Source organism: Passer domesticus, chromosome 10 (genome assembly GCF_036417665.1).
Source record: "Passer domesticus isolate bPasDom1 chromosome 10, bPasDom1.hap1, whole genome shotgun sequence".
Classification (NCBI taxonomy): Eukaryota; Metazoa; Chordata; class Aves; order Passeriformes; family Passeridae; genus Passer; species Passer domesticus.
The window spans coordinates 32,521,845-32,538,741 of NC_087483.1; the positions used below are offsets into that span (position 1 = coordinate 32,521,845).

A 16,897-nucleotide genomic window follows, 5' to 3' on the forward strand; every position below is an offset into this window, starting at 1 on the left:
ACATCCAGTAACACAACTTGGTGTCCACAGAGACTACAACTCATGACAAATATAATCCAGACCTGGGCCTCAGGATGCGGCCAAAGTGCAGCCAGGGAGGAAGGATGGACGCTGCAATTCCCCATCCCCACTCAGGCAGCTGAGTGGATGTTGCATGGCCATTGGCCCAAAGGTCAGGAGGAAACTCCTCCTCATTCCTGCCAGCCCATCCTGCCAGCGCTGTCAGGAGCCCCAGATCCGCCGCGCGTTGGCCATGCAGGAGAAATAACTCACAGGCTTGTCAGGTTGGTCTGTTTTATTTCTGAATTATTCTTTACATTGTACAATATATAAAAATACAGAGTACCCAAAAAAAATTCACAGTGTCTAAAGGCAGTGATAATAGTCTAGGTCACCTTTATGCTAAAGTACCATCAAGTTCGATTGCATAGGAAAGGTGATGTGCCTTCACAACAGAGTCCAATAATACTCTCCAGGTTTTATTGTTTTGGGGCAAGCATTCTGTGTTCACATAATTGTTTCCCATGTATCCAAGATCCAATATTGCATCTGTCACTCTCCCACCTCAACGACAAGCTAAATCCTATCATTTCCATCTCACATACTATGCATCCTCCCTAAAGCTTCCTCTGTGGGAATGCTCCTAATTAAGCACACGGCTTTTAGGTATGGGCAGGTCTGGATGCTGTCTAAGGAGGGGTGTGGAAAGAGAGCACACTGCTGTGCAGCTGGCTGGCTTTTACATTGTTTGACATTTTGGTACTAATAACATTTTTTCTCCAGTTATTAATGGCCCATCCACGCCGACCTCTGCTTGACTCTGTGGCCTGAGAATCAGCAGCGTCCTGCTGACAGAGGCATCAGAACCAGAGTGCACTGTTAATACTTTTCATGACCAGATTTGTTTAAAACCAAATCGTGGCTGGGGCCTGCAGAAAGCCAAATGCTGCTCTTATAGCACTGAATCCTCTTGAATAGCAGGGGTGAGTCTGCGGCTGAGGCTGGAGGCAGAATGGAAAAAGTAACAGGTTCAAGACCCAAATTTACCCTGAGTGCTATTGAGCACTTATGTTTGTGGCTATGCAAATAGTGGGTAGCTGATTTTGCTCCTCCAGCCAGCATTAATGCATTAATACATTAATTTTGCTCAAAGGTTCTAAAGAAGGAATTTCCAGGCAGAACAGCTGAAACTGGGTAAGTCCCACAAGGACCCAACTCCAGAGGGGTTTCTGCCCAGTTTTGAAGGCTCTGAAAACCAGGAAAAACAAAGTTGGACAGAAAGCTCTCTCACCTACCCCCAAACTGCTCTTGAAGCCACCTGAAGCTTCCTTCTAAAAAGCTTAAGGGAAAGATTCATCTGTTGGGAATTTAGCCTTTGGTCATGAGGGCATTTAAGGGATTTGTTGGAGAAGAAGGAATCTTTCAGACCTGATTGACTGGGTATTTTCCTGCCATGCCAGACAGCTCTGAGGGTGCTGTGCCCTGCCGTGTGTGGGGGCTGGCTCAGGGGGGTGGCAGCAGAGCCTTGGCCACTGGCACAGGAAGCTCCAGACACACCCATGGCACCAGGTGCCTCCATGGCCTGGTGGGTTTTTTGGACCCTTCTGAAAAACAAAAGCCATGGGATCACAGGGCTTCTTTTCCTACATTTTGGATAAAACCTCCTGGTGAGACTGTAAGGCAAGGTTTGCAAAGCTGATCAATAACTCAGAAGGCAGTTACTGACTTCTTTAACATGGAAAATGACATTTTCCCCATTCTAACAGATGATGTCTTTTGCTCTAATGGTATAAGACTTGTTACTCCTACTTGCTATTTCAATTTTCTTTGCACAATTACTCCCTACTTATAATTACAAGAACAATAGAGTGATACACATGAGAAATTTAGGAGGCTTATTATGAAAATATAAACAGTATCAAGTATCTCTTTCTTAATAACTCTTAACCAGAACAATTTGGGGGAGAATCAGCATTTCTAACTAGAAAAATCAATTCATTTTTCAATTAAAAAATTATATTTCATTTACCTCAAAAGTGTGTTTTTAAACTTAATGGAAAGGGTAGTGGATTTTTATAGGGTTTTTTTTTCTTCAGTTTGTCCCTGTGGAATTTGAATACCAGCACTGCCTTTCTTATTCTAAGTTTCCTCTGCAGGCATTTTGCTAAATATATATATTGCATGTGTATATATTATAAATATATACCATATCTATCCACTGATAGATGTATACACTGTTACAAAAAGAAGAGTAAGTTGTTACAGAAACTTTACATTTACATTTTTATATATATATTTATAGATATTTATATATATATATATAAAACTCTCCCCCGCTACATTTGGTACAAAGAATAAATCAATCTCAATGGACAGCAGTTTTCTCTCCAGGTGGGCTGAACAGCAGATTATCACCGGAGGCATCAAATTGTCTGCGTCAGACACGGGCTCCATTCCTGCTCTCTGCTGATTTCAAAGCAAACACTTCATTTTCTGAACATAAGGCAGTAGGAACAGTGGTGGTTAGACAATAAATGTTATTCTCCTATAGTACCTGTGCAGGTCATACATTTAAGAGCAGCCCTGGCTCATATGCTGAACATTCAAGTGCACCTTTAGAGCAACAGCACCTCTTACGTGAGGGTTTGATCCTCAAGTGGTTTGTCTGTCAGTGAGCTGTGAGTTACTGGCTATGCTCAAGGAAAACCTGACAGCAAGGGCACTACATCCCTGGATAACAGCAGCAGGCACATCCCTCAGCTGGGAGAAAGGCAGCCATTTCCATGGAAAAAGAGAGAATGGCCTAATTACAGATGTTTCCACTACATACTTGGCTGTAAGATTTCCATCATATTTCATGTCCTGTACACCTGAATCCTATCCAAAGGGCTTGCAGAGACACAGTGTCTCCAGACCTACAGAGGAACCACCCAGGGTTCCTTTTCTCTGCCTTAGAAGTAAAGGGAAAAAAAATTATATATATAGCATAATGAACTTTCTGGAAAGCAATGCTCCCAAAGGAAATGCATTTCCACTCCAGTTTAAGATGGTGTTAGGAATAAGAAATTTTAGCAAGTTTAACATCCAGCTGCAGGAGCAACTCAGACTTCTGCAGATATTACAGACCTGATGCTCAAGGTGCCAAGTTACCTGGACTGCAAGAACATCCCTGCACATCACGCCGTTAACCTGCCACACATTGGAGAGCTCATAAAAAATGCAACTCTCACACAGCATTAGCATCGTCCTTACAGAACTGCACTCCCTGCAAACATTAATTGAGTAATACAGTGTTCTGATTTCTTTTTTTCACTCTCTCCTGGATTCTGCTTTCTGCTCGAATGGAGACTACAGCCCCTTGCTGTGATTGCCAATTATATGAAAAAGGGCTGAATCCATTTGGATGGCTGATAAGAAGGAATGTCTTGATGAAACTATAACCACATGCACCACCCTCATAGCATCTGCCCTCCAATAGCCTACAAAATATCCACCTCCTGAGCACAATGGCAATAATCACCCATCTTGGTGACTTGAACATTTAAATAATTTCATATGGTACTCTGCAAAAAAGAAATCAGTTTACATCATGTTATTCTGTGAAGCCAAAAATGGAAAAAAAAATTGAAGGGGGAGAGGGGAAAAGAGAAAGGAAAAAAAGGAAAAATAGAAGATTGGAGATAATTGCAAGGTTTGACTTGCTTGCATTCCCTCAAACTCCAGCTGCAATCTTGCCACGTGCATGGTAATTGCAGAGTGTGTTAATACAGGGAATCTTCTGATGGGGAAGCTCAGAGATGGCTTTGATTTTACAGTGGCTGAAATGATCTTGGGAGCCAGTGTTTTCTCCTGAATCACATAAATTAAATCTGGGAAATCCCATCCTGATAGTCTAATGTAATAATTTCCAACCCTTGGGCTACATACTTGTTAGAACTACATTAAGTCAGGATTTTAAATATTGCTGAGGGGCATGTGGAAATTCAGTGAGACAGGGTGAACTCGTTATGGCATGAGGCACGAAGTCATCACTCCTCAAATGGGATTGAGGGCCTGGGAAGATCCTCCCTGAAGGCTGCCTGCCACCAGTGCTACCCTGCTTCCTTGGTGATCCTGCTCTGCTCCAGCTGCTCTTGCCTGGCTGTGCTGCTGAGGGTTCAGGGCTGCTGAACCACTGTGCCAACTTGGAGAGTTGCAGCAGGTGCTTCAGACAGTCTTCTAGCTCTGCATCAGCTCCTGACTCTGCTGCTCAAAATCTGTTTAAGGGCATCTCTCCCTCCCCATCTATTTCACCTGAGCAGAAACAGGGTGGGCTGCTACATAAGAAAAGCAGCTGCTGAAAATGGTGGGCACTGCTGAGCCCAAGGTGTCCTTGTGGCAGTGCTAATAACCCCACTTTATTACAAATATCCCTACAGCTTTCAATCACTGCAAACTGAAGTCAAACAAAGTAATTTAAAAATGGGAGGCTATTGTATACTTGCCCTCTGGTCAAACCACCATAACACACAGGCTTGCAGAGTCACGTTGGCTCTTCCTCGCAGGAAAAGCAATATACTTGTCACAAGTAGCACAGGCTTTCTTCATTTCCTACCAGCTGCCTACGTGAAAGAGCTGAGTACACGGCCCAAGCTGGGCTTCCAAACAAGCAACTGCAAAGGAACAGCACTGAGAAACAACCGATGTCAGCTCACAGCGAAATCGGAAACCAAGCGGGGACAGACAGGAGCGCCGGGAACAGCGAGCCGGGCCGGGCACTGGCACAGCACTGCTCGGGGAAGGTGCAGACAACAAAGCCAAGCTCAGGACCACGTGGAGCTCATGCGTATTTCAGGGTGTACTTTTATCTCATGCTCAGTATTGCAACATTCTAAAATACTTAGCATCAGGAGTTCATCATAAATATTTAGAAACACTGAATGGTAACAGCGGTGAACTTGTTCACGTTGCTAACACACTGGATGTAGTTGTACATTAAGCACCAGCAATAAGTTTCCTTTTTGCCAAACAATTATGTCAGACAAACATCTGGTTGTAGACAACATGGCTTCTGCATCAGACTAATACAGTTCTTATAGACACAGTCACACACATACACAAAATTACATTTCAAGGCTGGATATACTGTTTAATAATGCTACCGCTTCAATTTACTTCAATAGCTGCAGCAGCATTTGTTTGTTGGGTTGTTTTTACTCAGAAAAATTAAAGAAATATTGGCAAACAACGCACTTTACTCAGTTGTGTTACTATTTCATAGAGTACTGAGTGGAAGACGCTGTAAGAATGTGCAGCAGACTTTCTGGGTTGTGTCAGACTATGGAAACATTCCTTCAAAAAATACCTTCCCCCTGAAAAGTCAGAATCACTCATTTTTTGAAAGTATATGAACTAAAACCCAATAATAAAACAAGAGGAAATATTAGCCCAAAGCATGGTGATTTCCCACAAGAAGAGCATGGCCTCTAAAGTTGCCTTTCCTGGCAGACACAATCAGGATCAAAGCTAGAACAAAAATAGTTAATACTGTCTCAGAAAAAAAGAAAAAGGAAGAAAGAAAAAAAGCCCATGGCTCTTGTGCGGCAATCATCACATCTCTTTTTCCAGTGATATAAACATCTTTGTTTGTTAGGCACTCCAAGTTCATGTCTCCAATGTTATTCCAACATTTACTTTTCTCAGTGTCTCACTGCCTGTATAATTTTCTTTTAATTAAGACTGGAAACATTCTGGAAAGCTTCTTTGGATAATGCACTTCGTTTGTGTGTTGTTTCTCATCAGCTGAACTGCATATTACCAAAGAAGGCTGCAGAGACTATTTCCTGTAATATGAAAAGATTCTGTTGAAGATATAGGGAACACTGCCCTAGAAAGTTACTACTTTTTTTTTCCTCAGAAACATAAAAAAATAAAAAAAAAAATAAAAGGAAAAAGAAAATGTTCTTCAAGTTGTTGGCGTGATGGAGTCCTGTTTGGCCTGTCCCATGAGCTGTGTGTCATCCAACGCACCATTGTTGTCCTGGCTCAGGAATGATGCATCCAGCCCTGCCCCAGGAGGCCACCTCTTGCCTTCTTGGAGTGCTCCCACGTGTTGTGTGTGGCTGCCCAATGGCCACCAAGCCCAGCACACAGCCCATTCCTCGACAACCTCAGCCTTGGACAGCACGCTGACCTTCCAGCCATAAACAGTTGCAGTAGAAGAGCCATCTCCAGACAAATATCCACAGAAGCTCTGCAGAATGGTCCATTTGAATTCTTGTCCTTGTAAGGAGATGTGCTGTTTACAAGAAACACAATTAACCAAAGGGAAAAAAAAAAGACCCTACTGTACAATATTTACATCTAGAAGCTGGGCCAGTATTTGGTCCATAAAATCAATTTTAAAAAAAATCATATAGGAAGTTATCCAGTCCCATAGGATCTGTCCATCATCAGCTGTTGGTAAAGGTCCTTCCAGGGGAGGCCTCAGGCCTGTAATCATATTTATTCAGTGTACTGGGATAATAGGTTGTTGTGTACACATTGGTTTGCTGCAGCGGATAGAAGTTGGTTCTGTCGTCCGGTATCAAGTTGTTCTTGTTAAGTGTCTGTAAAAGAGAAGAGGAGATGACAGGCATGGCCTCAGTGCCCCACAATTACTCTTTTCTACCTGCAGGCACCTCCCTCTCACCTGCCTTCTCCAGCACAGACTCTGCTGCGGCCACCACCACCTTCCCTCCAGTGGGAGAGCCAGCTGGCACCTCGCGCTCGCTACGGCTGGCCTTGGGGACCACAGCTCCTGCCAGGTCTCCCTCAGTGGCCCTGCGCTCAGCTACTGCTGGGGATGGACCAGAGCCTTCTCCAGGGACACGGAGTCTCCTGGTGGATGGCGTGTTGTCTGAACACCATTGTCACACAAAGCCATGCTGGGCCTACACGAAGGCTGGCGATTAACGGCAGCGCTCAGCTCAAACCTCGTCCAAAATGCTCATGGTGCAGCCTGTGGCTCCCTCTCAAACCAGGTGCCAAACGGCAGCTTTTCCTCTTTGGAAGAGCAGGTGTGCATTTACCTGATCTCCATCTCCATTGGTAGATATCCAGGTTTGGACCCCCCGATATTAAGTGTGTCACTTCTGTAAGCTACAGTATAAGTAACAAATCATGGTCACTTTTGGAAAATCTAAAATTACTTTAAAAAATTTAACAACCACGTAACAATTGTCGGAAACAATAACATAAAAAAATTAGAACGACAAATGCCCGTTTTACCAGAAAAATTTAGAAATGTTTTTTTCTCCCTCCCCTCTTCCCACCAACAAGCAGATGTCCCCCTCTCCCCAGATTAAAGACCATTGCTATGCCAGCTGTTACCTATGTACAAGGATAAAATCACACTTTGTGTGTATGTGTGCAATAATTCTATGGAACTTTCTCCTTCCTTACAGTCATCTCATTTCTGCAAATTTGTCTGAGATACTTTTATCACAGCTTTTTCACCTAAACCCTGGCGTGAATTTCTTATGCCTATCTCTGGTCTGTGTCACTCCAAAGTGCACCTTTAATGGCTGCTGTGCAGGGAACTCACTCCTTTGATCTGGGAGTCAACACTAGGCGTGCTGCTACAGCATCCTTATCTTCAGGGAACATTTAATTAACAGCACATTTAAAGAGAGTATGAGCGTCTCTCCCATCAGGAGCAGAGATGGAGAGGCCTAATGAGCCAGCTAGTCCTGGGCCCTTGTGGTTGTTCTGGCATGATCTGATGCTGCTTTAGTGAGGAACCACTTCACCTCAGTTCCCCCTTGAGACAAACCCCTCATGCCTGACCCAGCTCAGGGCAAGATGAGAAGAATTAACTATGCTCGAGTCCATGAACTACCCAGCTCCTTCAGCTTTACTTGACCCATTGAACTTCAGGCAAAGTGGCTCCCTCAGCAAGGTGAGAAATCTCTGCTCTGCCTGAGGGCAGGTGCAGTTTCTGGGGAAGGCTCTGTCCCCTCCAGCAGCAGCAGGGTGACCTGACAGCAGTGGGCTCCCTACAGATGGGGAGCAGGGTCTCACCCTGTGCACGTGCCCACTGCACAGTCAGGGTTCATCCACATCCCAGCTGTGACCACTAAAAGGATCAGAAACCCTGGGCTCAAAGACAAGACCACAGGCAGTACATTTATCTCCCTATTTCTTTGTAATCAAATCATTTTACTGCATGGGGAGGGGGAGAGGAGGAGGAAGAAAAGAAAATGTTTTCTTCTAATCAGCAGACTGACAGCTACAGCTACCCTGGGAGCTTACAACTCCCAATTTCATACAAGATGTTAGGAAGAAAAGCTTTCCTGTGCCAAAGCTACCCTGGCAAAGAAATTTCCCAATTGCTGAACCACCAAATAAGTTTTTCAGAAATAAGCACTGCCTGAAACATCTCATACATGAAAACTGGAGGAAACCCAGCCCCCTCCTGGTCTGACTGCAATCTCCCCCTGCCTGGAGTCCCTAAATTGATCCCACAGCACAACACTTGTAGGAACCAAGGACAAATATTTTCAAGAAATGAGAATTTGTGCCCTTCAATATGTAAGTAAAAAAGGAAGTGTCATGCTTTGCTCCCAGTCACCCAAAGCAATACCAAAGTAGTGTGGCCAACAGTCTGCTGCTTTGTGCTGGAGGCTGGGAAACAAGGAAGCCAGCCTCAGTCCTCCAGTGCTTGCTATGCTTCCTTGGGAAATCCAATTAACTGCTCTGCGCTTCTGTGTCTTCTGGCCCAGCTTGAGAAAAACAAAGTTTGAGATTCCCTGTAAAAAGGCACTTTTCTAAGTACTACCACCAAGTATTTGCAGGAGTTGCTCTCTGGTGAGCCCTACAGGTGTTCACACTGGCTGCACACGATGGCTGCTGTTTCCTACTGCTGTTCCTAGTCTGGGATACCCACTGCTGGCACCGTAACCCCATGGCCACAGCAGGAAGGAAGATGAAGAGGCTGAGTCCCACTTGCCACCGTTTCTCTTGAAGCTGGTCCAGCAACCAGGCTTTGTCTGGGTTGGTCAAGATGACAGGATTGCCACCTCTGAAACTTAGTGAGATGAAAATCCTGACCTGTAATAGCTCAGGACCATCTTGATATGAGGACAAAGACCTCAGGACTCAACTTCTTTGGCTTTGAGATGGAAAATCTGTATGAGTTTTAACATATTTCACATATTAAAAACTAGCCCATCACAACAGAATTAGCAATTAATTAACATGATTTGCATTTTTCCTTCACTCTCTTATGTTCATATAATATTTACTTAAGAAAAACCCCACAACTGGTCATTTGATCTTTTTGATTTTATTTTCGATGGAGGGCTTATATCTTAGGGAAATACCTCATAAAACGGTTTAGTGGAATTTATAATGCAATTAGCCACAAAGAATTTGTCTCTGGAAATGCTGCAATGGCAGTACTGTTCTAAATCAGCATGATCAATGTGCACTGCCTTAACATTTCCCCCCACAAACTTATTGTCTGTCTCATTTTAATAAACAGATGATTAGGTTTCTTGGCACTAGAAATTGGTTGATATTTTGTAGAAGGGAAATTAGGCAGCAGTGAAATTTAGAGATGTACACAGACACACTCATGCATTCACTGCAGGAGAAGAGGCTGCAGTTAAATTTCTCTGGGTTGATTCCTGTGCTGCTTTACTCAGAGTTTTAACCCCTGCTCTCATCCCACAGCTCTTCACAGTGACAGCACAGAGATGGCAAACACTTTCCCTTTGGAAGGCATTTCCCATCACTGTGTGGGTTATGCCATGGAGGTCAGAGCCTCCTGACAGCCTGAACTCACTGCAGTTCCTGTGGGATGGCAACAGCCTGCTGCACCCATGGATGCCCCAGCAATACTGACCAGTCCCAATAGGAAAGGCGAGAGCTGTCACCAAAGTTGTCACCAGCCCATCACAAAAACCAACACCCTGCCTCCCAGCCCAGCTCCTGCCAGTGTCTCATCCCCTCAGCCCCCCTGAGCCAGGTCCCCACTACGACCAGGGCCAAGAAGTGTTTCCCAAAGACAGCACCCAGCAAGTCCTCCTAGAAAGGACAGACCTTTGGTGCTTTTGCAGGGACTTGTCAGTGGCTGCAGCAGCTAAGCTGACCGAAGCAGCCCAGCCAGCACTAGAGCTCACCAGAGGTTTCAGGGAAGGAAAAGGGACTTGTCTTTGCAACCTGAGCCCTCCTGCACCACTGTCCTGCACCCTCCAGAGCAGTAGATGTGTCAGTCATCTGAGCACCTCCAGACCCTTCCAGTGACACTTTTCCTGACACTCAACCTGTTCCTTCCTTTTACTGTCTGCTTCCTCCCATATTAAACACTGCTGACTGCCCTCGCCAGCAACTACAACCTTTTACAACTCTCTGCTCAGTAAGCAGAAAGAACCAAAAGCCTGATAAATGCTTACTGCTGCAAATTTTTGTGGCAAAATCTCTGTGCCATACACACGATGTATTCCAAATACCAAGGAAAATGCATTTCAGGTCATCATTTTGGTCCTATCCTGCCTTGAGAAGAAAGAAGCTTGTGGTATTTGTGCAAGCATAATATTCCAAATAAAAAGTCAGTCCAGACTGAGCTAATATGAAAACCTGTAGAATGCACTCAGGAAAAGTACTCCATTCCACTAACAATTATTTCTTTTACCTGCTTCCTTGTTTACAGTATGAGCCATGACATCCTGGCATAGCTGATATAATTTGTTTCTTTTGGTTTGTTCACCACTATCCTCAGTTGAAGGGCCTGTTAGCAGAAGGAAAGCCACCAGCATGCTCTAACACAGCCAAGTGGATCACCCAAAAGCAAGCCCAACTTCAGCTGCTTTCTTTAAATGACACCTTACACAACCTTTAGGCTGCATTGGCATATGACTAATATAATTTGAAAAAATCTCTGACCCAGGAACTGTGCTTTGTCAAGCAGGAATGCTTTCAGATGGACTACAATGGTTATGGCTTTAACAGACTGTAAAAGAGCAGCAGCTTGCTCCCTTATATGTGATCTCTCAACTAACCAAGAGATCTGATCTCGTTGTCAGCGCATTGCATGTCCATGCCAAGCACAACAGAATCCTGAGTATTTCAATATTTATGGAATTATATGAACAACCTGATCACTCATGCAAGTGTGCAGTTAGAAGGGAAGAGTCTGAGGGGAAGGGTCACATCACAGGCAGAGCACTCACATGCACTCACAGGCTGCTTCTCCCGGTTACAGCCCAGTGCTGGGTGTGTTAAACATGACTCTGTTGTACCATATGCATACATTTAACTTTGTTCAGCTTTCTCCATTGATATTTTTAGCCTAAGTCATCATTCAGACTTTCCATTTGTTCATTTTTCTCTAGCAAGACCTTGCCACTACTTCCCCAAATTCTGCCTCTGCTCCAAATCATTAAGTCATTGTCCACTGACCTACTTGCTTACATTCTCCCAGATGTATCAAAACATCTTTACACATAACAGTATGGGACTTCCAGTACTACTCCCAACTCCCAGCCCACAGCTGCAAGTATAAGCTGTGTAAACATTTCTTACACATGTAAACAGATCAAATGTTTCAATTTCCAATATGCAGTCATGAAAATTTCAAAACTGGAATTAAAAAGTAGATGGGCACTTTCCCACTCCCAATTAAAAAGAAGTCCATATATTTTTGAGAAGCAAAGTGAAAATGATACTTCTAAAAGCATGTGATACTTGTACAACTAATACCAAAATTAGGGCCAACATGTAGTTCCCACAGGGTAACATATGATGGCAAGATTTCCTTAATCTGCTCGTGTAGAAAGCACTCAGCTTTTCAGAGCTCAGCAATCTCTCTAAGCTCCAGATCTTTCTATTTTGGGGGTTGTGGAGGAAGAGTCAGCAAGTTTCCCAGGAGTTTTGTAGGTTAATCTTCACCAGCTATGCAACACCAGAATCCCAGTGAAGTCAGTGAGCAAGGACAATATCCCCCAGCCTCACAGCTCCTCTACTATTTCTCTGTGAACAGGTATAATTTCACTACTTCTACATCCCACCCATGACACTTTCCTCTTTAGAAAGGTAAAAAATAAAAACAGCTGGGGGAACTTCCCTAGGCAGCTTCAAACAATTTTTTTCAGTGTTTATGGTTACCACCACTTCAGCCTCTGAAGAAGCTGAGCAATGCAGTGCACACCTTTCCATGGCTCATCAGAGATGTGCTGCCCGTGCCAGGGCTGCACAGCTTTAGGTTTCCACCTTGGAATTTTGTTTGTAATGTTGAACATCCCAGTGTACTGCAGAGAACACCTTCCCCTTTCCTTCACCACAGGATGAGTGCAGGCATGAAGGAACCAGGGGTAACAACTTCAATCACTGCTAACCCTGGTCATCCACTGTGAGCACAGCAGAAGGTCGAAAATCAGGGTCCAGGGAGCAGAGAGCAACTTTGTAGCCAGCCCATGCCTTTTAGTAAGTCCAAATGAAGCCCATGTGCATCCCTCATCCTTCCGCTGCAGAAATCAGGGACAACACTCCTGCTGAACTCAGTCACACAATTATCCCTAAAAGAATTGAGGCAGCCTTTCCAACTTTCCTTGTAACAGCATCCAACAGACCTCCTGTAGCAACAGTGGGATGGCCATTACGCCCCCTCATTCCCCAGGAAAATGGAGGGATAAGGGAATTGTGCAATGATGTAATGAAACCAAGATCCAACATTTAGGTTCTTTTGTGGTCCTTTTAAACCATTTGCTTCTTGCAGTGAAATCAGATTGAGCAAAATGCCTTTTTGATGCAGATCAGCTGTTTCATGGAGCTAGACATGCCTTCTTGTTAAAGGATGTTACTTTTTGCTTTGTTGAAACATTAGCCAAATGACTCAGGGCTGTGGAAATATATTAATATTATGAAACATTTCCCAAAACTTGTACATCTCTGGAAGTACCAGGGCAGAGATCTCGGAATTATAATTAATCAGTAAATTTGGGAATAATTAGCATAATAATTACATTTCAACAAAATAAACCATACAACTAAAATAACCTCTTTTGGCAATAACTAACACCAAGAAAATACATGACGTCTGGCCCACCCACATGGTCCCTTTCTTCTGATCAACTGGATGCCACAACACTGCTGTGCCTCTTGAGCTAAGAATTACAAATAACCCTGGAAAGATGGAAAGTTGCCAGAAAGACCTTATGAGACCCATGTATTTACTCCAAGCTAGGAGTGATTTTTAAGACTTGAATGATTCCTCTTTCTGTTTTTTCTTTAAAATTTGCTTAGTGTCTTATGCCAAGCAAACCATCTTACCTGATGCTTTTATAAAACCACTTAAGCTCTGCCTACATGGAGTCAAAGGAAGCAGTGGCCAGGGTTTATGCATTGAGCTTTTTCCTGATGAATTCAATAAGGCTGTTTGCAGGATTTACAGTGAAGTGTAGATGTACAGATGAGGAACCTATTTTCTATATAAGAAGGTTATTCATCTCAGAAAGAGATACAAAAAAATCCCACTGGGACACTAAACTTCTGATTGCATTTTCTTTTTGGATGGAAGCTTACCATATTTTTAGACTGGAGATTCTTTGTTCACTGTTATTGGTAAATAAATTAAACAACCCCCAAATGACGGCAGCATCTGTAGATGTGCTCAGGTTGACAATAGAACTAACATCCAATTATCAGAAAATGAATAGCTAAAGTTATTTATAGCTATTTGAAAATAGCTATTTTATCATTGCACTTAGGAGGGAGTGAAGTTATATTACTGCCATTGTAAACTTATAAAACCCTTCAGAACTGGCAACAAAAAGGACCATTGTCAGAAGGATGCTTTGGCACATCTCTGACTTCAAGCACATGAGTAAGATGGCAAAACAAACTGCATGTAATAGTAAGGCAAAGTGAAGTATTTTTCTGAACTGGAAACTGAAGTCTGAGGAGGTCATGGAAATCTTCCCCCTGGCAAGTGCAGGTGTCTAGCCCAAAGCTTGCAATTTAGCCCCAGCTTGCCTATGATTTGAGCGTGGCAACACCCATGACGTGCTGTCCAGACACAAAAGAGGAATTCAAGGCTGCCCCAACTGCTTCCCAATATAGCTGGTGCACAGGATATAGCAGACATGATCTCAGCTGTGTGGGAAGGTGTAAACTGTCTCACTGCACTCCTGTGCCTTGGTGAATGCCCTTCCTGGGTGCCCCACGCACACAAGAGTGTTACTAGAGAGGCTCAGCATGCTCCAGTACTCAGACAAATTCACCAGAGGCAGAATCATGGCCCTTTAAAACTGACATGAATCACTCTGGGTGCAGATGATGGTTTGGAGCACTGGGCTGTGCAGGGCTTCAGCCGATGGTCACTAGTCTGGGGCTGTCTGGGGGCACAGCTCCCACTGCCCCACTGCTCTCACACTGGAACAAGCAGCCTTGAGGTTTTGGATGGCCTCAGAGCTGCTTGTTCTGATGAATTACCAGCCCAAGTCATGCAGCTTCGTGCCAGCCCACAGTGCTGCATTTAGACTGAGAATTGCAAAGGTGTAACTGCAGTGGTGAAAAAAGAAGTAATAAAAATAAAAGTAAAAACTGGGCCCAATTTGCCATCTGCTAACTTCATTCAGTCTCTTTTAGTCTTACTGCTTTCCAAATTCTCCCACCCTCTAAATAGCTGCTTTTTGATTATTTTCCTCAGGATTGCTTTATTTTCTCCCCATGTTGCCTCTCACCTTGTTATTTCCTCTCTGCATTTGTAACCTCCTCAGGTCATTTTCCATTAGTCCTATACCAGTGGCTGTTTTTTTTAAACACCTCCCAGTTTAATATCTTCTGCTCATTTAATTAACACACTGACTGCACTCTCTCCAAGGTCATTAATGAAGATATTAAATAAAGCCAAACCTTGCATTACTGCTTGCAGTGTCCCAAACAACTCCTCCCCATAGCCCTGTTTGTTCCCATCAACAATTGCCCGATGTTCACAGTCCATTAGCCAGGTTTCAATCTCTATAGCAGCCTTCCTGTCCAAGCCAATTTCTATTTACACATCACAAGATTATTTAAGACACCAATACCACCCTCTTTTCTTTAGATGTATGGACGAGTGAAGCTGCATTTTTAACCAGCTGAGAATCTGCAGCTCGAACTCTGTGCAAAAAGTGATTATGTTTGATTTCTCCCTGCTCAGCATTAGGTCTTGGCTCAGCTGTCAGCTCAGCTGAACCACCTTTCATTTCATCAGGGTATGTGATATGCTGCCTCTCAAATATTAATTCAGATCTTCCTGCATATTAATACTGACACAGATTTGTTTCAATGAGTTTCCATTGCTGTAACTGAAAGCACAGTCGAGTCAATCCCATTTGTTTCTCCTGGTTTCACTCTCTCTAGCAGGGCCCTGACTGCCAAATTTTACAGACAGAGCAGGATTTAACACCCCATTGATGTGCTTGGTTGAATGGGGAAGGTCCAGGCATTCTCCAGTGATTGTGGGCCCGTATGCTCACAGATGTTCTGTTTTATCCCCAAATCCAACTGACGTTTCCCACACAGATTTACTCAAGCTACTTGTGTGACTTTAGTGCTTGGACTACTGTAGCTTAACAGTGACTCAATTAGCAGGGCAGAAATGAGCCTGCTTTCTCACTAACACTTTTGTATTACCTTTGCAATTCACGGCAGTGGGGGTTTGCCTAAGGTCCCTGATATTTATAAAGGTAATTGGAGTTGTTCATCAGCTGGTTCTCAGAGACTATGGGATACAGTCCATCTAGATTCCTTCACCCACAGATTTTCAGTTCTTTCCTTTATTCACATGTTTTGTGCCAAATCTCAGGATGATATTAGAACTGACTTAATGAAGATTCCCCCAGCTCTATGGGAGTGCAGGCAGAGTTACTCCTGCTTTCCCTGTGCCAAACCTCTCCTATATATACAAATGATGCACGAAGGTGGCTGTGGTTGTAGTGTTGCCCCAGCTGTGCAGCTCATGCTGTGGCAGCAGCCAGTGCATTCTGAGCAGCCCTGAGCTCTCAATGATTCTTCAGGACTGGGTGGTCATGGTCCAGAAAAAAGCTCCAGTATTTGATTTGTCCTCACTCAGAGTTGCCAAACACTCTGGAAACTGAGCTCTAGTCCTGAATACTGACACAGATATCTTTATTTTGTGTGCATGTTGCTCAATTTCTTTATAACTCTACTTAAGAATCCATTAATTGCAAGTGGAACTGTTCAAGAAGAATAGCAAGGCAGCTCATCTCCAAGTGTAGCACAAAGGTTATATGTTTTCTGATATTAATTATGTGTCTAATATTAGCCTCTACCTTTGCTTTAGCTCCCTCCCTCTTTCATGGCTCCCTTTAAAGTCTTCTGCAAACACATACTTAATTCCTCCTGTACATATTGGTGGCACTGAGGATTTCCTAGTCCAGCTAACACACATTACACTTCTAGCCAGAGATTCGACATGGCAAAGAGGAGAGAATCACCCCAAGCAGTTGGACCAAAGGAGAACCATTTATTTTTAGCAAATGAGAAAAGGGTATATTTGAAATATTCCACTGCTGACCAGTAGGGGGAAGTCATGTAAGTAAGCAGCAGCAAGTCCAGTGCAAATTTGTTGTGCCCATTCCTGTCGTTCTTCAATTAATTATTCTTCCAGCACAGCTGGGTGGGTGCAGGCTTGTACATGTCAACCTCAGAGAAATTAGGAAAGGGGAAAATTGCAAGAAAAAGGTAATATCAGTCATTAGATAAATTAGTGTAGCCGGAAAAATCAGATAAGCTTTAGAACACATCTGTCTGTCTTCAGTTCTGAAACAGCAGCTCACATGTTCAAAAACCTGCCAGATTTTCCAGCTACACTCATTGATCTAATTAAAAACAAACCAAAACTTGTCTGCCTACAAACAGATTATCACAGCTG

At 43.5% G+C, this 16,897-nt stretch overlaps 1 protein-coding gene across 5 annotated transcripts in view; it reads right to left on the minus strand.

Moving 5' to 3' along the window:
- Positions 1 to 277: 277 nt before the first annotated feature.
- SEMA5B (semaphorin 5B) overlaps positions 278 to 16,897 on the minus strand; it is a 268,694-nt gene continuing 252,074 nt past the window's right edge. For 4 of the 5 annotated variants that reach the window (XM_064435011.1, XM_064435012.1, XM_064435010.1 and 1 more), the window contains one exon: positions 278 to 6,587. In XM_064435011.1, coding sequence (XP_064291081.1) covers positions 6,432 to 6,587 — 156 coding nt within the window. In that variant the 3' untranslated portion in view covers positions 278 to 6,431. Of the gene's footprint in view, positions 6,588 to 7,049; positions 7,120 to 16,897 lie in introns of all 5 variants that reach the window. The other variant, XM_064435014.1, reaches the window with a different exon arrangement.